Source organism: Dama dama, chromosome 22 (assembly GCF_033118175.1).
Source record: "Dama dama isolate Ldn47 chromosome 22, ASM3311817v1, whole genome shotgun sequence".
Classification (NCBI taxonomy): domain Eukaryota; kingdom Metazoa; phylum Chordata; class Mammalia; order Artiodactyla; family Cervidae; genus Dama; species Dama dama.
The window spans coordinates 57,882,257-57,909,186 of NC_083702.1; the positions used below are offsets into that span (position 1 = coordinate 57,882,257).

At 38.3% G+C, this 26,930-nt stretch overlaps 1 protein-coding gene across 1 annotated transcript in view; it reads right to left on the minus strand.

Moving 5' to 3' along the window:
- CFAP54 (cilia and flagella associated protein 54) overlaps positions 1-26,930 on the minus strand; it is a 294,342-nt gene that overhangs the window by 187,659 nt on the left and 79,753 nt on the right. The window contains exons 23-26 of the mRNA XM_061125597.1: positions 19,304-19,440; positions 18,005-18,152; positions 16,250-16,405; positions 11,992-12,114 (exon numbers count right to left, since the gene is read on the minus strand). Coding sequence (XP_060981580.1) covers positions 11,992-12,114; positions 16,250-16,405; positions 18,005-18,152; positions 19,304-19,440 — 564 coding nt within the window. The remainder of the gene's footprint in view (positions 1-11,991; positions 12,115-16,249; positions 16,406-18,004; positions 18,153-19,303; positions 19,441-26,930) is intronic.

A 26,930-nucleotide genomic window follows, 5' to 3' on the forward strand; every position in this document is an offset into this window, starting at 1 on the left:
TTCTATCTCCCACTTTTCCATACTAGCTTCGTTTATCATCTCTTGCCTTCTAACTCATTTCCTGCCTCAGGTCTTATTCTCCTCTAATGATTAGCTGTTGTGCAACCAGAATAATTTCTTTTTTCTAAATGCAAATCTCATTACAGCATTCCCATTTGAAACCCTTTTCCATTTGAAAAGATTCCATCTGAAACCCTTCGATGGCTTCTCTCTGACCTCATTATATGGCCATTCATCGTCTGGTACTGGTTCACTGTTCCACTTTTTAAACTGACGGAAATATTTAATCATATCCTCCATAATTACAAATCAGTCTGATTCTTCTTTTCCCAAACTGTGAAATTATTTCCTATTTTCATATTGATTACTATCTGAGGCAATCAATGTTAATAATCCTGCATCTGTTGTATTTTCAAAAAATACTTGCCTTGAAGCTTATTTATAGTGTCTTGCCATAAACAACTATTTTTTACTTATCATGTAATCCAAATAGATAAATAAATATATAGATAAATATATATAATATAGATAAATAAATAAATAGATAAATATCTACTTTTTCTGGCACCTTCTGAATTTTGTGCCCTGTTGTAGAAGGTCTCCCATGATTTCAAGGCCAACCAAATATGCTCAAATCCACCTGGACTTCATTTTGTTTATGGTATGAGAAAGGGCCCTGGCTTTGTTTATTCTCAGATGAACAGTCAGTAATACTGGCACCTTTTATAAATAAATTATCATTTTCTCAATGAACCTAAATGCCACCTTTTTCTTATATTAAGTCCTTCCTGTAGACCCAGGGCCAGTTTTTCCTAGAATCTCTATTCTATTCCACTGATCTCTTTGCCCATTACTCTGTTAAGACCATTTTTCACTAGAGTGAACTTTTGGTAAATTTTAATACCTACTGAGAACTTCTAAATAATCCTAATCAGTTTCAAGGAAACACCATTGGGATTCTGATTAAAGCTGCATTGCATGTAAATATTATTTTAGGAAACATTCGTTTTACGATTACAGTTAGTCTTCTTATTCAAGAACTTGGTGCGGCCTGCCATATGTGCAGATCTTATTTTGTGTCTTTCAGTAAGATTTCACATTTCTTTTATTTAGGCTCTTCAACATTTTGTTAAGTTTAAAATACTGTATATCATTGTAAGTGGTATATTTTCCCCTGTCCTGGCTACTGCTCATATTAAAAATAAAAACAAGTTTGTATCTTATATAACTTTATAAATTCATATATCACTTTATAAATTCTCTTTTTAATTTTAGTAGCCTTTTGCTAGATTCTCATGTGTTTTTTGAGACCTTACAATTACAAATTATGCTTTTCTAACATTACAAAATTATTTCATGCCCTTGTCTGTTGCATGAGACAGAATCTCTACAAATAATGAATCACAGTATTAAGAGTCAATATCTCCTGTGCCTGATTTTAAAGAAATGACTTCAGAAACTTGCCATTTAGCATGATATTTGCTAAAAATTTTTGGTAAATGTCTTTATCATTATGCAATAACTTCCTTCCATGCCTAACCTACTTAGAAATTTTATTAGGAAAGGTTGCTAAGGTTTATTAGAAAAGGCTGCTAAGGTTTATCCAGTGCCTTTGTAGCATTTTCATATAACCTGTTTTTCTCCTTTAATTTGCTGTTATAAAAAATGAAGTTTTGTTTTAATTCTGACTTGATCTTTAATACTTCACAATGAGACTGCCCTACGACTGGAAAGTGCAGAGGCCATCTGGGAACAGAAAAGATGATCAACAGAACAGGCTGGATGGACATAATGTCTCTCTTTATCCATTTTTGGTCCATGTTTTAGACCCTGAATTCTGCTTTTTCAGATATGAAAATTGTCACGCCTCCTTCATTTCTGTTTGCATTTTCCCAATATCTGTGTCCATTTATTTTTCAAATTCCTTGTTATTTTGTTTTACAGGGTGTCTTGAAATAATACACATTTGAATCTAACTTTTCAGCCCATGTGACAGTCTCTCTCTCTTGAGTCATTCACGCTTAGTGAAGTAATCAATGTACTTGATTTTATTCCTTCCATCTGAAATACAATCTCAATTTCCTTACTTCTTACTTTTAAATTAGCCATGTTTCGTCCCTGCCACTTTTTTTTGTTCTTTTTTCCTCCCTGTCATTCCTCTGTTTGCTTTTCCTTTTTGACAGTTTAGAAGTCCTACAGTGTTTTAAAGATCAGCTCATGCCTACATACTCCTGAGTCATCTTTAAATATACATGTCCTTTCAAAAGAAAATAATAAAGTTATACAATATGTACTTTTATACTATGTGTGTTTTTGACACACATGCACCAAGAATCTATAGTTGCTCATCACTCCCTCAACCCTAAACAGGATAGAAGCTTTAGCTCTAGGTTACTAATGGATTTTTCTTTCATGGATGACTCTTCTATTTCAAGACTCCCTATTTAGCATTTATATTACAAAATCCTAATCACATCATTATTATCCATTTAATTTTAATAATACATATATTGCAAGATTTGTCACTCCCATTATTCCTCTCCTTTTCGTCTTTCCCCATCTTGGGATTTCTGTTCTGAACCAACTGTCATTTGATAGAGTATTTCCTCAAGTGTTTTTCTCAGATAAGTACATGGATGGAATACTTTTTAAATGCCTGCACTTCTAAAAATGTTTATTTTGCCCTGACAAATGAATGATATCTTTTCCTGGTTATTAATTTATAGGCCTTAGTCTTTTCCCCTCAGGATTCTACAAATGTTGCTCCAGGAATTTAACTTTTTTTAGTGTTGCTGATAAAAAGTCTGAAGCTAATTGATTCTCTTTTCATTGCAAATAAGTAACCTGTTCTTTCAGTCTCAAATATTAAGATTTGTCCTTATCCTCGGATTTCAGGAATTTCACCAACATGTGTCTACATATATATTCTAACATTAATCCTGCCTTGGATTCAGAAAGATGATTACTTATCTATGTATTTCTTTTCTACTTCCAGACTCCTTTTTTATTTCATGTTTTGACTTCTGGATCTGTCTTCTGAATTTATCTCTAGGTAATACTATTCAACATCTGCAGGGTTTCTTGAGCTTCCATATCTGAATCAAGAAGTATAATCACAATCTTCACTTGTTTAATTTTTAATCCAAAATTAAATTTGCTATGTATGAAAGTTACTATGGGAGTAAATTCTAAGAGTGTTTATCACAAGAAAAAAACACTTTTTCTATTTCTTTAATTTTGTATCTATAGGAGATGTCCACGTTCACAAAATTTCTTATGGTAATCACTTCATGATGTATGTAAATCAAGTCATTATGTTGTACATCTTAAACTTATACAGTGCTGTATGTCGGTTATATCCCAACGAAACTGGAAGAAAAAATTAAATCTGTTCTAATCGTACTGCTTGAAAGGTTTCTTTTTCTTTAGTCATCTCTGATCCTTTTCAACACTGTAAGAACAAATAACACAATTATTCTAGTTTTTGGCTTGTTCTTTCTCCTTGGGGTTCTGAGTTCCCATAAGTGACTTATTACCATTTCTTCTTGCTAATGGCTTATGCTCCCTCAGAATCTACACAGACCAGGGCATAGAGATCCCACAGTGGCAAACCAGTGAGTGATCAAAGGAATACGATTTCCTGCTCCTCAGGTCAGGACATAAGTTGCCAGGAAATCATGACCTCTTTGCTAAGGTAGAAAGTAGAAGCCTCTCTGTTGCCAGACCTCCACAGAAGCAAACTTAAGTCCCAACTAAAGTAATGGAGAAGAATCTTGAGATTCCCTTGGCCTGCAAGGAAACCAAACCAGTCGATCCTAAAGGAAATCAACCCTGAATATTCATTGGAAAGATTGATGCTGAAGCTGAAGCGCCAATACTTTAATTACCTGATGCAAAGAGCCAACTCACTGGAAGAGACCCTGAAGCCGGGAAAGACTGAAGGCAAAAGGAGAAGGGGGCAACAGAGGATGAGATGGTTGGATGGCATCATCAACTCAATGGATATAAGTTTGAGCAAACTCCAGGAGATAGTGAAGAACAGGGAAGCCTGGCGTGCTGCAGTCCATAGTGTTGTAAAGAGTCAGATGTGACTTAGCGACTGAATAACAACAAAGTAGTACTATTTTAAGTATTCTAGATCTCAGAGGAGCTAAGATGGCAGAGGAATAGGACGGGGAGACCACTTTCTCCCCTACAAATTCATCAAAAGAACATTTGAACGCTGAGCAAACTCCACAAGACAGCTTCTGATCGCTAGCAGAGGACATCAGGCACCCAGAAAAGCAGCCCATTGTCTTCGAAAGGAGGTAGGACAAAATATAAAAGATAAAAAGAGAGACAAAAGAGTTAGGGACAGAGAGCTGTCCCGGGAAGGGAGTCGAAATAGAGGACGTTTCCAAACACCAGGAAACCCTCTCACGGGCAGGTCTAGGGGAAGTTTTCGAATCTCAGAGGGCAACCTAATTGGGAGGAAAAATAAATAAAACCCACAGATTACACATCTAAAAGCAACTCTCAGCAGAAAAGTACCCCAGATGCTCGCATCTGCCACCAGCAAGTGAGGGCTGAATAGAGAGGAGCGGGCGGCATTGCTTAGGAACAAAAGAAAGACTGAGCAATTCCAGAGAAGAGCTAGCCAGCTGTGGACCGGCTCATCCCCTGCCAGAGGCAGGAGGCAGGGGTGAGGGGAAAGGGGCAAACTCGGCCCCAGAGACAGCACCTCCTACCAAACTGCAAACAGGCTCCCAGTTTCTAAGCAAAGACTTCCTGAGATTCTGGATGGCTGACATCTGCCAGGAGGGCTGAGGCTAGAGACCAGCTCCTCTGAACAGATACAAGGCGCACCCAACTGAGGTTGGGACCACGGAAACAGGCTGGACCGCGGAGGGGAGAAGGCGCACCGCACCTGGGGAGAGTGCGCTCGTCAAACTCCTGGCTGCCTGAGCTGCTCCGGCGGGGAAGGCACAAAACGCAGGCCCAACCAAGTCTGCGCTTTTGTGGAGTACCCGAAAACTGGAACCGCATGCAACCCAGGGCCCGCTCCCTGTAGAGCAGCCTGGAGCCTGAGCAGTGTAGACGGGGGAAGCACACACCGGGAGCGGGGGCAAACCCAGTGTGGCCGGAACACCGCGAGTGCGCCCCACACACGCCAGTGACATTTGTCTGCAGCGCCCCTCCCTCCCCGCAGCGACTGAACAAGCGAACCTGAACAAGGACCACCTCCGCCCGCCTGTGTCAGGGAGGAAATTAGACACGGAAGAGACCTGCAAACAGAAGCCAAATAAACAAAGGGAACCGCTTCAGAAGTGACAGGTGCAACAGATTAAAATGCCTGTATTTAAAACCAACTGCACTGGATGGGGCCTATAGATATCGAGAAGTGTAAGCTGGAAAAAGGAGCTATCTGAAACTGAACCAAACCCACACGGCCCACAACAGCTCCAGAGAAATTCCTAGATATATTTTTACTATTTTTTTTATTTTAAAAAAACTTTCTTTTCTTTTTTTTTCTTTATTTTCTTTTAACATTCCCTATTACTCCTCTGTTACTCCTTAATTTTCATTTTCTTTTATGTTCTTTTAAAGTCCTCTATTACTCTTCTATTACTCCTTAATTTTCATTTTCATATATTTTTACTATTTTTTAAATTAAAAATTTTGTCTTTTTCTTTTTTTCTTTTATTTTCTTTTAAAGTCCTCTATTACTCCTCTATTACTCCTTAATTTTCATTTTCATTTCACTATAACCTTGTAAAAAAAAAAAAAAGACTCTATTTTTAAAGCGAACTTCATATATATTTCTTAAATTTTTTGTGTTTTTGTTTCTGTTTTTAATATTGTATTTTTAAGGATCTAATCTCTACTCTAGATTTTTAATCTTTGTTTTTCAGTGTTTGATATCAATTTTGTACATTTAAGAATCCAATATTCAGTACCCATTTTTACTCAGGAGTGTGATGATTACTCTCTCCCCCTTTTGACTTGCCTTTTTCTCCCCCAGATCACCTCTATTTCCTCCCTCCCACTTCTCTTCCCAGTCCATTTCTGTGAATCTCTGTGGGTGTTCTGGGCTACAGAGAACACTTAGGGAACAGAGTACTGCATAGATCTGTCTCTCTCCTCTTCAGTCCTCCTTTTTCTCCTCCTGCCCATCTGTATGTCCTTCCTCCCTCTCCTCTTCTTCATGTAACTCTGTGAACCTCTCTGGGTGTCCCTCACTGTGGAGAATCTTTTCACCATTAACCTATAAGTTTTATTATCAGTGCTGTATAGTTGGAGAAGCCTTGAGGCTACTGGAAGAATAAGACCGAAAGCCAGAGGCAAGAGGCTTAAGCCCAAAACCTGAGAACACCAGAGAACTCCTGACTACAGGGAACATTAAGTAATAAGAGATCATCCAAAAGCCTCCATACCTACACTGAAACCAACCACCACACAAGAGCCAATAAGTTCCAGAGCAAGACATACCATGCAAATTCTCCAGCAATGCAGGAACATAGCCCTGAGCGTCAACATACAGGCTGCCCAAAGTCACACCAAACACATAGACCCATCTCAAAACTCACTACTGGACACTCCACTGCACTCCAGAGAGAAGAAATGCAGTTCCACGCACCAGAACACCGACGCAAGCTTCCCTAACCAGGAAACCTTGACAAGCCAATCGTCCAACCGCACCCACTGGGAGAAACCTCCATAATAAAAAGGAACCACAGACCACCAGAATACAGAAAGGCCACTCCAAACACAGCAATCTAAACAAGACGAAAAGGCAGAGAAATACCCAGCAGGTAAAGGAACATGAAAAATGCCCACCATGCCAAACAAAAGAGGAGGAGATAGGGAATCTACCTGAAAAAGAATTTAGAATAATGATAATAAAAATGATCCAAAATCTTGAAAACAAAATGGAGTTACAAATAGCCTAGAGACAAGGATTGAGAAGATGCAAGAAATGTTTAACAAGGACCTAGGAGAAATAAAAAAGAGTCAATTAAAAATGAATAATGCAATAAATGAGATCAAAAACACTCTGGAGGAAACCAAGAGTAGAATAACGGAGGCAGAAGAGAGGATAAGTGAGGTAGAAGATATAATGGTGGAAATAAATGAAGCAGAGAGGAAAAAAGAATCAAAAGAAATGAAGAAAACCTCAGGGACCTCTGGGACAATGTGAAATGCCCCAACATTGGAATCACAGGAGTCCCAGAATAAGAAGACAAAAAGAAAGGCCATGAGAAAATACTCAAGGAGATAGCTGAAAACTTCCCTAAAACGGGGAAGGAAATAGTCAGACAGGTCCAAGAAACCCACAGAGTTCCAAACAGGATAAACCCAAGGCAAAATACCCCAAGAAACATATTAATCAAATTAACAGATCAAACACAAAGAACAAATATTAAAAGCAGCAAGGGAGAAACAACAAATAACACACAAAGGGATTCCCATAAGGATAACAGCTGATCTATACATAGAAACTCTTCAGGCCAGAAGGGAATGGCAGGACATACTGAAAGTAATGAAAGAGAATAACCTACAACCCAGATTACTGTACCCAGCAAGGATCTCATTCAGATATGAAGGAGAATTCAAAAGCTTTACAGACAAGCAAAAACTGAAAGAATTCAGCACCACCAAACCAGCTCTTCAACAAATGCTAAAGGATCTTCTCTAGACAGGAAACACAGAAAGGCTGTATAAATGCGAACCCAAAACAACAAAGTAAATGGCAACAGGACCATACCTATCAATAATTACCTTAAATGTAAATGGGTTGAATGCCCCAACCAAAAGACAAAGACTGGCTGAATGGATACAAAAACAAGACCCCTATATATGCTGTCTACAAGAGACCCACCTCAAAACAAGGTGCACATACAGACTGAAAGTGAAGGGCTGGAAAAAAATATTTCATGCAAACAGAGACCAAAAGAAAGCAGGAGTTGCAATACTCATATCAGATAAAATAGACTTACAAATAAAGGATGTGAAAAGAGACAAAGAAGGACACTACATAATGATCAAAGGATCAATCCAAGAAGAAGATATAACAATTATAAATATATATGCACCCAACATAGGAGCACCGCAATATGTAAGGCAAATGCTAACAAGTATGAAAGGGGAAATTAACAATAACACAATAATAGTGGGAGACTTTAATACCCCACTCACACCTATGGATAGATCAACTAAACAGAAAATTAACAAGGAAACACAAACTTTAAATGACACAATGGACCAGCTAGACCTAATTGATATCTATAGGACATTTCACCCCAAAACAATCAATTTCACCTTTTTCTCAAGTGCACAAGGAAGCTTCTCCAGAATAGATCACATTCTGGGCCATAAATCTAACCTTGGTAAATCCAAAAAAAATGAAATCATTCCAGTCATCTTTTCTGACCACAATGCAGTAAGATTAGATCTCAATTACAGGAAAAAATCTATTAAAAATTCAAACATATGGAGGCTAAATAACATGCTTCTGAATAGCCAACAAATCATAGAAGAAATCAAAAAAGAAATCAAAACATGCATAGAAATGAACGAAAATAAAAACCAACAACCCAAAACCTATGGGACACTATAAAAGCAGTGCTAAGGAGAAGTTTCATAGCATTACAGGCTTACATCAAGAAACAAGAAAAAAAGTCAAATAAATAACCTAACTCTACACCTAAAGCAACTAGAGAAGGAAGAAAGGAAGAACCCCAGAGTTAGCAGAAGGAAAGAAATCTTAAAAATCAGGGCAGAAATAAATGCAAAAGAAACTAAAGAGACCATAGCAAAAATCAACAAAGCTAAAAGCTCGTTTTTTGAAAAGATAAACAAAATTGACAAACTGTTAACAAGACTCATTAAGAAACAAAGGGAGAAGAACCAAATCAACAAAATTAGAAATGAAAATGGAGAGATCACAACAGACAACACTGAAATACAAAGGATCATAAGAGACTACTACCAGCAGCTCTATGCCAATAAAATGGACAACTTGGAAGAAATGGACAAATTCTGAGAACAGTGTAACTTTCCAAAACTGAACCAGGAAGAAACAGAAGATCTTAACAGACCCACTACAAGCACAGAAATTGAAACAGTAATCAGAAATCTTCCAGCAAACAAAAGCCCAGGACCAGATGGCTTCACAGCTGAATTCTACCAAAAATTTAGAGAAGAGCTAACACCTACCTTACTTAAACTCTTCCAGAAAATTGCAGAAGAAGGTAAACTTCCAAACTCATTCTATGAGGCCACCATCACCCTAATTCCAAAACCAGACAAAGATGCCACAAAAAAAGAAAACTACAGGCCAATATCACTGATGAACATAGATGCAAAAATCCTTAACAAAATTCTAGCAAACAGAATCCAACAACATATTAAAAAGATCATACATCATGACCAAGTGGGCTTTATCCCAGGAATGCAAGGATTCTTTAATATCCACAAATCAATCAATGTAATACACCACATTAACAAATTGAAAGATAAAAACCATATGATTATCTCAATAGATGCAGAAAAAAGCCTCTGACAAAATTCAACATCCATTTATGATAAAAACTCTCCAGAATGCAGGAATAGAAGGAACAAACCTCAACATAATAAAAGCTATATATGACAAACCCACAGCAAACATTATCCTCAATGGTGGAAAATTGAAAGCATTTCCCCTAAAATCAGGAACAAGACAAGGATGCCCACTCTCACCACTACTATTCAACAGAGTTTTGGAAGTTTTGGCCACAGCAATCAGAGCAGAAAAAGAAATAAAAGGAATCCAGATAGGAAAAGAAGAAGTGAAACTCTTACTGTTTGCAGATGACATGATCCTCTACATAGAAAATCCTAAAGACTCTACCAGAAAATTACTAGAGCTAATCAATGAATATCGTAAAGTTACAGTATATACAATTAACACAGAGAAATCCATTGCATTCCTATACACTAACAATGAGAAAACAGAAAGAGAAATTAAGGAAACAATACCATTCACCATTGCAACAAAAAGAATAAAATACTTAGGAGTATATCCACCTAAAGAAACAAAAGACCTATACATAGAAAACTTTAAAACACTGATGAAAGAAATCAAAGAGGACACAAATAGATGGAGAAACATACCGTGTTCATGGATTGGAAGAATCAATATTGTGAAATTGAGTATACTATCCAAAGCAATCTATAGATTCAATGCAATCCCTATCAAGCTACCAACAGTATTCTTCACAGAACTAGAACAGATAATTTCACAATTTGTATGGAAATACAAAAAACCTCGAATAGCCAAAGCAATCTTGAGAAAGAAGAATGGAATTGGAGGAATCAACCTGCCTGACTTCAGGCTCTACTACAAAGCCACAGTCATCAAGACAGTATGGTACTGGCACAAAGACAGAAATATAGACCAATGGAACAAAATAGAAAGCCCAGAGATAAATCCACGTACCTAGGGACACCTTATCTTCGACAAAGGAGGCAAGAATATATAATGGAAAAAAGACAACCTCTTTAACAAGTGATGCTTGGAAAACTGGTCAACCACTTGTAAAATAATGAAACTAGAACACTTTCTAACACCATACACAAAAATAAACTCAAAATGGATTAAAGATCTAAATGTAAGACCAGAAACTATAAAACTTCTAGAGGAGAACATAGGTAAAACACTCTCCGACATAAATCACAGCAAGATCCTCTATGACCCACCTCCCAGAATCTTGGCAATAAAAGCAAAAATAAACAAATGGGACCTAATTAAACTTAAAAGCTTTTGCACAACAAAGGAAACTATAAGCAAGGTGAAAAGAAAGCCTTCAGAATGGGAGAAAATAATAGTAAATGAAGAAACAGACAAAGGTTTAATCTCAAAAATATACAAGCAACTCCTGCAGCTCAATTCCAGAAAAATAAATGACCCAATCAAAAAATGGGCCAAAGATCTAAACAGACATTTCTCCAAAGAAGACATACAGGTGGCTAACAAACACATGAAAAGATGCTCAACATCACTCATTATCAGAGAAATGCAAATCAAAACCTCAATGAGGTACCATTACACGCCAGTCAGAATGGCTGCTATCCAAAAGTCTACAAGCAATAAATGCTGGAGAGGGTGTGGAGAAAAGGGAACCCTCTTACACTATTGGTGAGAATGCAAACTAGTACAGCCACTATGGAAAACAGTGTGGAGATTCCTTAAAAAACTGGAAATAGAACTGCAATCCATTCCTGGGCATACACACTGAGGAAACCAGATCTGAAAGAGACAGGTGCACCCCAATGTTCATCACAGCACTGTTTATAATAGCCAGGACATGGAAGCAACCTAGATGCCCATCAGCAGACGAATGGATAAGGAAGCTGTGGTACATATACACCATGGAATACTACTCAGCCATTAAAAAGAATTCATTTGAATCAGTTCTAATGAGATGGATGAAACTGGAGCCCATTATACAGAGTGAAGTAAGCCAGAAAGATAAAGAACATTACAGCATACTAACATATATATATGGAATTTAGAAAGATGGTAACGATAACCCTATATGCAAAACAGAAAAAGAGACACAGATGTACAGAACAGACTTTTGGACTCTATGGGAGAAGGCGAGGGTGGGATGATCTGAGAGAACAGCATCGAAACTTGTATATTATCAAGTGTGAAACAGATCGCCAGTCCAGGTTGGATGCATGAGACAAGTGCTCAGGGTTGGTGCACTGGGATGACCCAGAGGGATGGGATGGGGAGGGAGGTGGGAGGGGGGCTCAGGATGGGGAACACATGTAAATCCATGGCTGATTCATGTCAGTGTATGGCAAAAACTACTATAATATTGTAAAGTAATTAGCCTCCAACTAATAAAAATAAATGGAAAAATAAATAAATAAGTATTCTAATCACTGTGATTAAAAGTAGTGTAACTTTCTAAATCATTAGAGCTCCTAAGTCTTATGACACTAGCTAAAGGATGAGGTAGATACCTTTGTTATGTAGAAGATACAGCAAGCTATCATATGCTGTACACTTTCAAAGCTCGCAAGATGTTTCTTTGACTGGATGACATTTGGTAGTCCTTGCAAAACCACCACACACTTTATCAAGATCTGAAAAATAGAAACACAATGTTTTTTGTTGAAAATATCTTTACTCATTAAAAAAATACCCTATTTAAATCATGCAAGTTTAAGCCATCACATTTTATTGTTGTTTATAATTATGGACCAATTGCTCATCTTGTACAAAGAAGTGTACCCTGAGATAAAATTGATAAATTCAATGTTCAGATGAGTCCTTCATCTAAAGTAACTTGAAATCTAGTGGAGAGGATAAAATAAATACAAAAATAGATAAAACAAAGCCCATACTGATAAGTACCACAAAAGATACAGGTAAAATGTTACATGTGTACAAGAAACTAAAGATCACATTCAGGCTTAGGAGAATCTTGAAAAAAACTTACAGAGAAGGACTATGTACCATATCAAATATACAGCAATATGGGTACTTGGTATAAGAGCTTCCTTTAAAATAAAACCAAGCACTCATATCCCAGGAAATCAATTAATATTGGCACTTACTTCCTTAATTACTCTCCATATCATGTGATCCTGAATTTGATCCAGAGCTAGACAATTAAGTTTAGCTTTCAATATTGCCACACACTTCTGAGCAATATTGCTATCAGAAAAGCAGATTTAGATTGCATCAATCTATTCATCATTTAGATTATCCCAAAGGACAAATTAATATATGGAGGTTGGTCCTTTGTGGGCACATTAATTGCTTCAAGGCATCAATCTAACATTATTACTGTTGTCACAGAACACTTATGAATTCTTTTCAATGCAGCTTTAATTCCTCCCTTCCACCGTCACCATCTCCCAACCTACTGTTCCATATCCCTGAATCAAGTTAACCACCTAGCAGTTTTGTAGTTTTCTCTGGGCTCATGTAATCCTATGTGTGTATGTATGTGTGTGTCTGTGTGTGTGTGTGTGTGTATTCTCCAGTATTCTTGCCTGGAGAATTCCATGGACAGAGGAACCTGGTGGGCTAGAGTCCATGAGGTTGCGAAGAGTCAGACATGACTGAGCGACTAACACTTTCACTTCACTTTCACATGCACTTTCACTTTCACACACAGTGAGAAGTTAGTTATTTTACAAAGTGAAATTAAGCACACTTTCTGCACTATGCATTTCCCCTTCAGGCATGTTGTGTGAAAAATCCCTCCAAGTCTACATCTATATATTTAATTCATCATTTCTAATGGTTGCATAACATTATTTACTGTAAACCAATCACAATTTTGCAACCGTTTCCAGAGCCTTCCTGTTGCACAGTTTTAATGTTGATGTTTAACAGTCTGGCAGTTCTGGCCATCCTTCAATTACTGCATGTCCTCTTTGTCTCCAACTTTTTTGCCTTCACTAAGAAAGCTACAATAAACATCCTTACCCAGGGAATTTCCTGGCAGTCCAGTGGGTTCAATCCCTGGTTGGGGAACTAAGATCTCACAAGCAACATGGCATGGCCAAAAAAAAAGAAAAACCACAACAAAAACTACCCTCCTACATATGCAGTTGCCAAAATGAGCAGCAAGTGATGTGCCAGCTTTGAGATGATACCCAGGGAGGGTGAGGTACCATCCTCCAGGACACAGTAGACCCTCTAAATTATGTGGTATTGTGTCCCCATTATGTGGTACTGTGTCCCCAGTAGGTAGAACAGATGGAAGCAATGGGTGGAACTAGGGGTGATTTTAATCTACGGGATAAATCATTAAGAAAGGAATTGCTGGGCTGTGTAAATGCAGTTTTTAATTTACTAAAATCTTATTCCACGAGATAAATTACTAGCAGAGGAATTGCTATGTTAGGCATATTTGTTTTTAGTTTTACTTATATTCAGTTTAATTAAAATTAGGTTTGCATTACCAAATTCTAAAGACTATAACAGTTCACATTTCTCCCATTGATGAATGAGAATACCTTTGCCTCACATCCTCACCAGAAATAGGAGTTACAGATCTTTTCAATTCTGCTAGTGGTATATTGTTGATTTAATGGGCATTTCTATGGATATTCAGAATCTGAGCATCTTTTCCTATGTTTTTTGGCCACTTGGATTTGCTCTCCTATAAACTTCACATTATTATCCCACGCCAATTATTTATTCAGTTGTTGAAAGACTTTTTGTTATATATAGTTACCCTCATTAGTGTTAGATACCTTTCCCAAATCCATAAATTGCCTACTATCTTTGTTATGGCTCTTTTTGCCACACATAGGTTGCCATTTAAATACAGTCAAATATTTCTTATATCTAAGAGTTCTATTTTGCTTAGAGTTCCTCAACACTGACTGTACATGGAATCTCTTGGGATTATTTTTTTCCAAAAGTTTTTGCTTTCTTTTACATTTAGGCCTTTAATATATCTGGACTGTTTACATATGGTACAAAGTAGGGGTCAAGTTCTACTTTCTTTCAGAGGAATATCCAGATGTTTCACCACCATTTACTAAAAATATCCATCATCTTCCCACTGAATTGGAAAGCCAATTCCATCATACATTACATTCTTCTACAGTGAGGCCTATTTCTGGCATCTCTCCCTTGTTCCATTCATCTTTTCCTGCTCTAAACTATACAGTTTAATTTAAAAACTCCTTTCCTAAGTCTTTCCCTCATAGCTATAATCCACTTTCTGAGTTAAATGCATCCTGAATCAGTAGGATCCCAGAGGATAACAGGGGACTACCCTCAACTCAACCAATGAAGCACCAATTGCAGGCATTGTTCCATTGTGGTATCTTTGCTGGAGCACTTAAAAGGGAGTTTGGGTGAGAATGAATAAAAGGAGTATATGTATGGCTGAGTCCCTTTGCTATCCACCTGAAATTATCACAACATTGTTAATTGGCTATACTCCAGTATAAAATAAAAAGTTCTTTTTTTAAAAAGGAGTGGGGGTGCCTTGAGGTGGCTAATGTTGCCTTTTTTATCAATAAGACAGAAATAATATCCTATGGGGAAGAAGTATCAGAAGAAGCTCCAATTCACACCAGGCAGATAAGAACATGTATTTAGAGTCTTGACCTAGGGCAATGATAACGCTTCCATTCTCTGACCTAATATTTTATGAAAGGACCTTAACTTTGTGGACATGTCTCAAAACAAAACACTGGACCACTACATCAATAAATCATGTTAACTGAACCTAATAAACAAGAAATGGCAAGTATGTTGAAGATGTGAGATGCCTGCCCTCCAGAGGATAGAAATAAACCCTAAGAAGAGTCAGGGGCCTGACACATTAATGAAATGTCTGGGACGTGCTGAGACATGCCCCCACTCCAAAGTAGGTCTGACATCTCTAATCTCTCACCTCTAAGAAGAAAGGATGACGATTTAAGAAGCAGACTGCCATGTCGTGGAGAAGGGCATGTGGCAGCACACTGGTGGTCAGCCTTTCAGAACTAAGGGACTCATCACATGGCTGCAAGGGAATGAATCTCTCAACAACCAATGAATTTGGAAGAAAACCCCAAGCCTTAGATGAGATCACAGCTCTGGTCAACACCTTGATTTTAGCCTGATCCTGAGCTAAAATTCTGACCACAGCTCTGGTCAACACCTGATGAGATCCTGAGCCAAAGATCCAGACAACCTGTATCCAGCCTCCTGACCTCCAGAAACTATGAGATAGTGAATGGGTGTTGTTTTAAGCCATTGAGTGTTGGTGATTTGTTAGGAAACACATACAACTAATACAATCCCTTCAGCCAAGTTTTATCAACCTTTTTTTCCAAAAATTCCAATTTCACCACAGAGACATCAAGTTTTTTTTTTCTGGTTACCCACCAATTTTTTTTCCCCTCAGTGATGGCTTTAACAGTATGCCTTGAATAAATATTGCTGTTTCTAACATTACAAGACCATAAAAATTGAAATGATGTTTTAAAAAAACCTAGAAAAGTATGTTACCCATATTTAAATATGGACAGCAACAGGGCTGAATGTTTTCAGGGAAACACATTTTAAATTCTCATTTATGTTTTCCCAGACATATAATTTAAATTATTAAAATTTCTTTCAGTTAACTCATGAAATGTCATAATACTGGTTCTTGACCTATCTGTACTTTCTAAGAGACATGTTGTATTTTCTTTTCCAAAATGCAGTGTTGACTTGCTTTTGTAAAAAATTACCCTTATGGGGAGGGGGTGAAACCCTTACCTGTACAACAGGTACCAAAACAATATTGTGATAAATGATAGGAGCAAGGAGGCCGTAACACTGAGTCACAGCCTGAAGGGCATAACTGGAATCATTTAGGTAGTTGCTCAGTTCCAATGCCACCAATACTCTCTCACATTCAATTAGTCTAGCAATCTGTAAAGAAACAGGCATTGTTACTCAAGCTGAACACAGGTACTTAACTTGTGTGTCTCTAATGAGGGGAAAGGGTAAGAAATGTGATCCTTGTAACTTAACAATAACATGAATGTTGATATAAAGAAAAACCTAAATTCAGGAACAACTCTAACTCCCCAGTAATGCTATTGATACATACGAATGAGACGATCTTAGAATTAAACCTAAATTTTTTTTATGAATTACAATCAAATACCACTAGTAACAGAAAAGGCACCAATCTTTTTTGATTGGTAAGATAAAATCTTGGCTATATTTTAGGAGGAAAACTCTAGCTTTTTCAAAAACATAACTATAACAAATAATAATTAAAACACAGTATTGCTGTAATGTGGCCTCCACTTGATTAATAGTCTATTTCTCTTCTGGATTTGTGAGAAAATGGTAAATTTTTTGTAGACCAACCTATCTTCTATTATACTTCTGCTACTTAAAGCAAAATGTAAAGTTAGGCTTTTTGTGATTAAACATCACTTAAGAAGAGTAAGAATCCTATCTTACTCCTTTCTCTTTCCTGGGGAGAGATTTCATTCAAAGAAAACAATATGAGGGGCAACCAGAAATTTCTATACAGCAAATTGTTATTAGAATGGTAGTCCAGCATTCTGGAACTGATGAAAAAAAAAAAAAAGAAGCTGAATGCAGCTTAGTAGGAACAGGTCATTGGCTATGAATGCTTGGGCTCTACAAGATTGTGAACTTGTCTTAGGCAGAGAGTCATGTTTGTTTGTTTGTTTTACTTTCATACCCAGAGAAATTGGCACAGTCTCATCGAACAAGTTATTGGCTAATTAATTAATGAATAAGTGGATGGGTAGAAAAAAGCAACTGTAAAAGAAAAACAAAAATTACAAAAGTCTCCATATATCTAAAGTAAATAAAGAAGGAAGGGAGAAAAAGAAAAGTGAACCTCAATTTAGATTGAAAAAAAATTATGTAGGATTGTTACTAAAAGCAAGAGCATTGTAAGGCTGTAGGTGTAATAGAGCAAAATATATAAGTACCTTGAGAACATATCAATAGGAAAGAAGTTAAATCCCTGCCTCTGCACAGGATGCAATATTATAGTTTTAAAAAATGTACCAGATGGATATGTACCAGCATGAAAGCATGTCCAAGATAAATTATAAAAAATATTCAAAAAGCAAGTTACAGAACAGTGAGTCGATCATGACTCCGTTTTTGTAAATAATAATAGCATATTTGTCTATGCATATTTTTAAAAATGGGAGAAATCACATGAAAACAAGAATGTAGTATTCTTAGGGATAATAGGATTCTAATGGGTTTCACTTTATACATTATACATTTTGAATATTTGAATTTATACTACTTTTATACAGGAATATATATATATAAATAGAAAAGAAGGGGGGGGACCATGAGCCTAGGCCTGTGAAATCTACAAACAATATCAAATAAACCAGCATAATCATACAAAGGTCTCTCAGTCCATTCACAATCGAGGATATACAATCCTCACAGCTCATAAACTTGAAACATCAAGAAACAAATCAAGAGAAATCAACGCATTTGCAATGATTTTAATTCACTTACTTGTTGAGAAGGGAAAATCTCATTGCCTTTAATATTATCACAGAAAAAATTTTCTTCTTTAATTTTAATGTCACTTGTTACAAAAATATTTCTAAGAAAAAGATATAAGAGAATTGAAGAACTCTCTGCCAAAATATCTGAATGTAATCTGCAAAAAGAAGTAAATGATGTTACAGGTATAAGGTGATTTAGTATGTGAGTTCAATTTTGTAGCTTGATTTGTTATACCAACACAATTATCCCAAGATAGCAGCAAAAGTCAGAGGAGGAAATGGCAACCCACTCCAGTATTCTTGCCTAGAGAAGCCTGTGGACAGAGGGGCCTGGTGGGCTGCTGTCCATAGGGTCACACAGACTCGGACACGACTGAGCGACTTAGCAGCAGCAGCAGAAGTACGTAACATAGTAACTCTTGTACAGCTGTTTAAATTGAAATTAAAGACTATTCTTAACAAGTTCATAACTAAGAAAATTAAGCTGTGGACATATATCATGGATATATAAAACATAAACCATTGGCAAAATTTTCTGATTCTAAAATATATAGCTCTTTTCTATCAATATAATGGAAATCATTATAGATACTTAGAAGTTTGGAAAATAGGCCCAATATTTCAATCAATAAACTTTCTGAAAGTGAGGGTTATTTATAGCAAAATCAGCGATGGATGAAGAGAAGTAGAGACAGTTTTGGGCTTCACTGGTGGCTCAGATGGTAAAGAACCTACCTGCCAATGCAGGAGATGTAAGAGATGTGGACTTGATCCCTGGGTGGGGAAGATCCCCAGGAGAAGGGAATGGCTACCCACTCCAGTATTCTTGCCTGGTGAATCCCAAGGACAGAGGAGCCTGGTGGGCTACAGTCCATGGGGTCGCAAAGAGTCGGACACAACTGAGCAATTAACACACTGCCCCTCCAATTGTCCCAAATCTGCCCCTGAAGTGTGAAAGTGTTAGTCGCTCAGTCATGTCTGACTACAGCCCGCCAGGCTCCTCAGTCCATGGAATTCTCCAGGCAAGAATACTGAAGTGGTTAGCCATTCCCTACTCCAGGAGATCTTCCCAATCCAGGGATCAAACTCGGGTCCCCCGCAGTACAGGCAGATTCTTCACCATCTGAGACATCCTGGGTTCTAAGAAGGACCCAAACCTTCAGAATATCTATGCTTTACTTGTTGGAAGTAGTTTTACATATACCATCTCAACATGAACTTGAAAATAAATTAACTCCAGGCTTCACAGCCAACACCTGTCTTTTCAATAAGCAAATTAATATTCTAAAAGAACATTTCTAATTACCTTCTCTGTGTAATAGTCATTATATTGCTTAAACAAATAATGGATTGGTCACCCTGAGGTGGTGAAGCAACAAAATAATCCCAGACTGGCGAGAAAACTTTCTTAGCCAGATCATAGTTACCAGTCTGATAGGCGACCTGCAACAAAAAGCACATTCTTTTAGGCATTACTTGAGTTTGGGGAGTGTACACTTTCAACAAGAATTCTGACAAGGCCCAATCCCACTCTAACTCCCTGCAGTTGTTCACACTGGCTGTCCTGCTCTACAGGGCCACGGCAAGGGGGAAACACATTTTGAAATCTCTTTCATTTCTAAATTGCATGGAAATTTGAAACTCTGTAAGGATGTTTCAAATTCTCATAAGCAAAACAAAGATCACATCTGAGCCAAATTAATTTCATTTCCATCTATCTCGGCAGTGCACTCCATTTATTACAGACACTGTTATAATGAACAATCTGTTCCAAGAGAAACAATCAGATTTCCCAAACCCAAAATATGAAATATACTTCATTCTTCTCTGGTTCTGACTGACGCTTTCAGAACTTTTTTTGCAACAAAGGCTTCAGAGCCGAAAAGAGTGAGGAATAAAACACCATAATGTGTTTTAAGTTTCACACATTCACCATTTGGCGAAATAACTGATTTCACTGAAATAAACGATTTCACTGAAAAAACCTAGAAGCTTGCAAGAAAAAATCATCAACTTAACCTATATCTTTTGGGATATATTTCTTTAACTATATCTCTAAAAATTCAAATATGTATAATGACATGAAATCACACCACATGAGTTACATGCTGCTTCAAATTCTCAGTGGAAGCAGGCAGAGTATTAAGTATGAATAAATTCATTAAGTATGTAAATGACACGTTGCTAGACTATATTCCACACAAGGAATAGCTTACAGGGCTAGAACTTTTAAAATCTGCCAAGTCAATACTAATAATCAACCAACCAGTAAACTTTTATGAAGTTTCTACTTGGTGCTAAGCACTGTAAATCTAGATTCTTCAAAGCTTAAAACAATTTCATACTCCATGAAACTAATCAAGTTACAGTGGTAAAACACATGAAATTACAGAAAAATTGCAAATTATCACATCATAATTGTGGAGACTTAAAAAAGGAGAAATGAAGACTTCAAGAAGGAAGCAGGGCTTGATGTAAACCCTAAGGCAGGGATCAAATGGGCACAGTTTAGATGGAACCTGAAAAAGGTCCTGTGAAGGACGTTGCCACAGGGCATTTGAGACTGGAAAGACAGATCAGAATCTGAAGAAAAGCAGGGCTTCCCTCGTGGCTCAGCTGGTAAAGGATCCGCCTGCAATGCGGGAGACCTGGCTTTGACCCTGGGCTGGGAAGGTCTCCTGGAGAAGGGAACAGCTGCCCACTCCAGTGTTCTGGCCTGGAGGATTCCATGGACTGTACAGCCCTTGGGGTTGCAGAGTCGGACACAACTGAGCGACTCACACTCACTCAGGCAGTATCGTGGGCGTCCCTGGTGGCTTAGCTGGTAAAGAATCTGCCTGCAATGAGGCGGACCTGGATTCAATCACTGGGTTGGGAAGACCCCCTGCAGGAGAACATGGCAACCCACTCCAGTATTCTTGCCAGAAGAACATGGACAAAGGAGCCTGGCGGGCTGCAGCCCGTTGGGATCGCAGAGGGTCCACAAGACCAGAGCAGCGAAGCGCAGCACAGGCAGTTTGACTGCACAGGTAAAGTGGGACAGCGTTTCAGAAAGTCTTGCAGATCAGATGTGTGTGTGCGTGTTTGCTCAGTCGTGTCCAAATCTTCACGACTCCATGGACTGTAGCACACCAGGCACCTCTTTCCATGAAATTTCCCAGGCAAGAATACTGGAGTGGGTTGCCATTTCCTTCTCCAAGCAATCTTCCTGACCCAGGGGTTGAACCCCCATCTCCTGCATTGGAGGGCTGATTCTTTACCACCGAGCCAAAGCCCTGAAAATCAGATGGAAGTATTTAAAGATATCAGGTCCTGGACCAAGCATTTCACATGCATTATTGCACTGATTCTTCATTACAGCTCTGTGAAGTGAGCTCTATGAGTGTCCTTGTTTTTCAGATAAGGAAACTGGGGTATTGACAAGTAGAATAATTTGTACAGAGCCAAATATGCAGTAAAAAATAAATAAAATGAAAAAGTAGAATCAAGACTTAGTGTGATAGATGAGGTCTCTTCTCTGGGCCACACTGGGCAAATGAAAAAGTTGGACTAAGTGGTCATTAAAACACCATTATAATTCTAAGATTCACCATGGAAAATGATAACAGATGATGTGTAAGGGAGTTGGTGAAACTATAACTGAATGTTCTTTCCTTTTAAAATAGAGCCTTTTAAAAATAGTTATTTCTGAGTCACTTTGCTGTACCGCAGAAATTGGCACAACACTAAATCAACTATATTTCACTTTTTTAAAAAAGGGTGAAAACATAAAAATAACTATTTGCTCAGTCAGTGGATGTTGCAAAACAAGAAAAATGCTACGATAATATTAAAGGTTTGTAAGTTCATGAGTCTGTGTGAGTTAACAGAGGAGAGTTTGATATTCCCAGGTTCACAGATGGTTAAGTAGTAGGCACGTGCAGAACAGACCTTAGAGGGGGTGAGGTTACAACGAGAAAGAAGCGCTAAAGGAGGGACTTCCCTGTGATCCAATGGCTAAGACTCCACAGTCCCAACGCCGGGGGCCTGGGTTCGACCCCTAGTCAGGGAACTAGATCCCAAAATGTGTACGTGGGTTTTTCCGTAAGATGCTATGGAACAAACATTTTGGCCAACCCAATACATTCCTTTCCAGCACCCTGGCAAGCTCCTCCTCTTCTCCTCAATCTCATGATACCGGCATGCCCCAGGGCTCAGCCTTCTGACCTCTCCTCTCCTCAGCATCCATGTCCTTGCTACTGTTACCCAGCCCCATGGCTGTAGTTGTCACATGACTACTCTCGACTCCCTCTGCTGCCCAGACCTCTCTCCCAAACTCCAGATTCACGTGTCTAACTGACTACTCAACAATTCTCTCTGAATATCTAATAACATCTGACCTTAACATGCCCCCAGCTGAATTTCTGATTTTTCTCTGCACTACCCACAGCCATCCCCAACTCAGCTGTGGTCCAAGTCTGTCCTTCTAGTCAGTTGACTAAACACCTTCAAGGCATCTCTATTTTTCTCTATCCATTGTTTCCAACAGGAATTCTTGTTAACTCCTCCTTCAAAATATATCCAGAATCTGGCCACTTCTCATCACATCAACTACTACACCTGGCCAAGCCACTCCCACCTCTGACTGGACAACAGCAGTAGGTATTCAATAGCTCCCTCTGCTCCTACACTCACGCCTTATGGTGTGTGCGCGACACGGTAGCCAGGGTGAGCCTCTGAGACAGAAGTCACGTTATGTTGTCCTGTCTCATCAGACTCTCTCCAGTGGCCGTCCAAGTCACTTACAGTGAAAGCCTTACTTGCTACAATGGCCTGGAATTCTCATCACGATCTACTTCCCCCCATCCGCTCACCTTTCACCTCCCTGAGCAATCCTTTGGGCCCCTCTGCTCCAGTCATCCTGGCCTCCTTGCTCTTTATGTTATACCAAGTACAGTTTTGGAATCCTTTAGGCCCTTCTTCTAGCTCCTTCTGTGGGATCTTTCTCCAGAGCTGCTCCCTCACCTCCTTCAAATGTCTGTTCACATCTCATCTTCCAGATGACACTTTCTCTGTTCAGCTTACTTAACACTGTAACACTGTAATTTACCTTCCTTTATCCCACTTCACATTTCCAGTTCCTCTGACTGAACTCTACACTATCTTTCCACAGGACTTGCCTTCTAACATACTATTAATAGGCAATCTATTTCTTTACTATGTTCATTGTCTATTACCTACCTCCTACCATGGCATTTTGCTCACTTCACTTAGAACAGTGGTTCTCAAAGTATGGTCCCTGAACCATCAGCATCTGCCTCACCTATGACCTTGTTAAACATGCAGACTTTACAGGTCCTATCCCACACCAAGTGAACCATATACTCTGTCGGTGGGGGGCAGCAACCTCTTTAGGCCAGCACTCCAGATCTTTCTGATTAAGGTCCAAGTTTTAGAATCACTAGCCTAGAGCAATACCGGACACAGAGTAAGCACTCAATAATAATGTGTTACATGAACTTAAAATTCCCCTTTTCCTGATAATTTCCCTCTCTGTACAGAAGAGAACATCCAGGAGGTGTGCTATAAAAGAACACAATTGACTGGCCCAGGGTGAGTGCCTGATGCAAGCTGGGTCCACAGCAAAGCAAGATGGACCCCATACATACACACACACAGTCTGCTTCAGGTATTACGGCTGAAGACATTACGTGCACCACAAGGATCTGAGAGAAAGCTTATTATTCACACAAGGCGCTCCCTGGGAGAGTCCCATGGATAGGCACAGGCAGACCCAGGTTATCCTGGGCAGAGCAGAAGGAATAGGCTGGGCTTTGTTAGTGGCTGGACTGGGCACAGTTCCTGCCAGCTGGGACATTTAAATTTCCTGCAGGGACCAAAGGAGAAGGTGAAGTCAGAGACCTCCGTAGTAGCCTGCTCAGATGTGGGGCCAAAGGAACAAAGAAGGGTGAGATTTAAAAACAAGTCAGTAGCCAAACATTAAAAATGAGATCAGACTCTTTCTTACATTGGGTGAACCAATGCAGGTCTCTTTTCCAGAAATTTGGAATCAAGATTAGGACATAGCTAACCAGTCCGAGAATATGGCTGAAATTGAGGAATACACACAAACACTCAAGGGGCTGCCATATTCCCTCCAGAGATGGAAAGGAAAACCAATATTTAAAGAGAGAAAAAGAAAGCAAGTGTATAGAGAGTATCAGGGGTATGAGGCTTACAGCTGCCTGAACTTTGCAGCCTTCCCAGGGCCTGGCTGCATTTCCCCAAGGGAGGCTTTCTTGCAATCGGGGTCTTAACTGAAACCATAAGTCAAAATCAACTACAATGAGGGTTACTATTGTGGGGATGAGACTGATTTTAAAAAATGCTTTTTTTTTCTAGAAACCCATTCACTGGCAGAAAACAAACATTGGATTTTTGTTTGTTCAAAGAGGGAAAAAAAGAGTTGAAACTTCTTATAAACTTTAAAAATGGGGATGACTACCTTTTACCTGGTAGCTCTATACTTTTTAATGGTCATAGACAAAAGGCAAACCTCTATTAATAACAGGGTTTCAATGAATTCATATATGAACTGGAAAAAATGTACAAATTTCAGTTTCCTGCCACCACTGTGATTCCTAACCCAACATCAAACTCTACTGCTCCCACAGATCATGATGACCTGTGGAGTGCACAACCTAAGAAGAGAATAGATGGGAGAGATGTGAACTCTGGATGAACTTGGCACATGTTAGATGGTGAACCTGGACAGAGCCGTTCAGGCACAAGCTGGTTCAAATGGCAGGCTTGCCATCTACCAACAGAGTCCAGTTCGGTTCAGGTGCTCAGCCCTGTCCAACTGTCTGTGACCCCATGGACCACAGCACGCCAGGCCTCCCTGTTCATCACCAACTCCCGGAGTCCACCCAAACCCATGTCCATTGAGTTGGTGATGCCGTCCAACCATCTCATCCTCTGTTGTCCCCTTCTCCTCCTGCCCTCAATCTTTCCCAGCATCAGAGTCTTTTCCAGTGAGTCAGCTCTTAGCATCAGGTGGCTAAAGTATTGCAGTAACCTTGGGTAAATTACTTAACCTCCCTAAGACACTCTTTCTGGAATAAAATGAGATTGGCAGAGGAAGGGTTAAATTCATCTGTTTCCTGAACTTGAAAGTAATAATACCACCTCTATCTTTAGAGTTGCTGTAATCAATGGAATAATGAATGTTAAAATGTCTGTCAGGCAACAGTTTTTCAATAAATGATATTCCTCACTTTCTCATCTCAACAAGTCATAGTGCCCACTTGCTATTTGATTTAGTAGTTCAATAATCCAGCAGTATGTGGCATTTGGTCGTGTATCCGTTTTACAGATAGGGAAATTAAGACCAAGCAATTTGCCTAAAATCCTACAATCTTGCTCACAGATTTCTAATTGTCTATATTTTATATCACATTATCTAGTCATTCCCAACTTAAAAGGGAATAATAAAAAGAAATGAGGCTATAAAGGGAATGAAATTGGAAAATAAATGTAGACAATATGTAATTCATAAAGGTTCCTCAAAAAATTTTCCAGATAGCCTAAATTATTATAGTTTCCTACAGTAAGAGAAAAATCTAGTAAAGATTCACCTGACTTTATAAACTTTTTATTTATAAAATAATGTTTAGTAAAAAGTATAACCAAAAACTCTAAGCCAAGTTATTCATAAACATTTAGCAAAGTAACTCCATATTTTACTATAAAATATTTGTGATAATATTTTTTAAAGAACAGAATTATCTTGAAACTAAAAATTAGCCACTCTTATAAAAAACAGCAGCTTTTCATCACAGTTCCAAAAGAAAGGTACATTTTCCTGCTAAAATTTAAAAACTTAAACTCAAATTTTAAGTGGAGGAAATTTTGCTTATCCAACTTGACATTATGAGAGAGAATGCTCTCAGACTGTCATAAATGAACTACAGTACTGCAAATATAGCATCAGTAAAGAAACACAGGCCATTACTTTATGACACTTCTCATTATCCTAGCAGGATAGCTAGGACTTCGTTTTATTAACTTTCAATGAAAGTTATGCCAAATGAAGCCCAAGAGTCAAACCACTCCCTGGAGAAAAATTAGACCTTGATGAAATATTCGGGGCCTTACTTTGAAATAACTCCATCACTGCAAATTAGGAAATATATTAGATTCCAAAGAAATCAAAACATCAGAAAACCATGAGCCCAAATGACATGCTAAACCAATGCTAGACAAATCCTAGCAATTCTCTCAATTAAATTTTCTTTGAAAAATATGATAATATAAAATTCCAGTTAGACTTTAGCCTATAATACTAATCAACTATTAAGAGGAAAAATAGCACAATAGAAATGGGATAAAATTTAGAAGAGCCAACAATAAACTTAAAATCATATGCTTGAGACTTGGGTCAATGAGTCATTTTTTTCTAGAATCCCATTCACTGGTAACATGTTTTAAGTCAGGCAATTATTTCAGAAAAAATGTCAATTCACAAGTATATCCAGAACTAAGAACCACAATAATATTCATTAAATGCCTACCGTGGGGTAAGTGCTATGGTTAAATGTTTGACATGCATAATTCCATTTAATACTCATAACAGTTCTGGGAGGTAACTACTATTATTATTCCACTTCATAGATGAGGGTTAATCGACTAATATCACACAGCTAATGTGAGGATCTGCATCTTACACTCAGGTCTGTCTCTATGCACCCAGAAAATTCACTTCTATAAACTGATCCTAAGAAAATAATCATAGATGCAGTGAAAGATGCTCAATGTCCCCAATTATTAGAGAAATACAAATCAAAACTACAATGAGGTATCATCTCACATTGGTCAGAATGGCCATCATCTAAAGTCTACCCACAATAAACGCTGGAGAGGGTGTGAAGAAAGAGGAAACCCTCTTACACTGT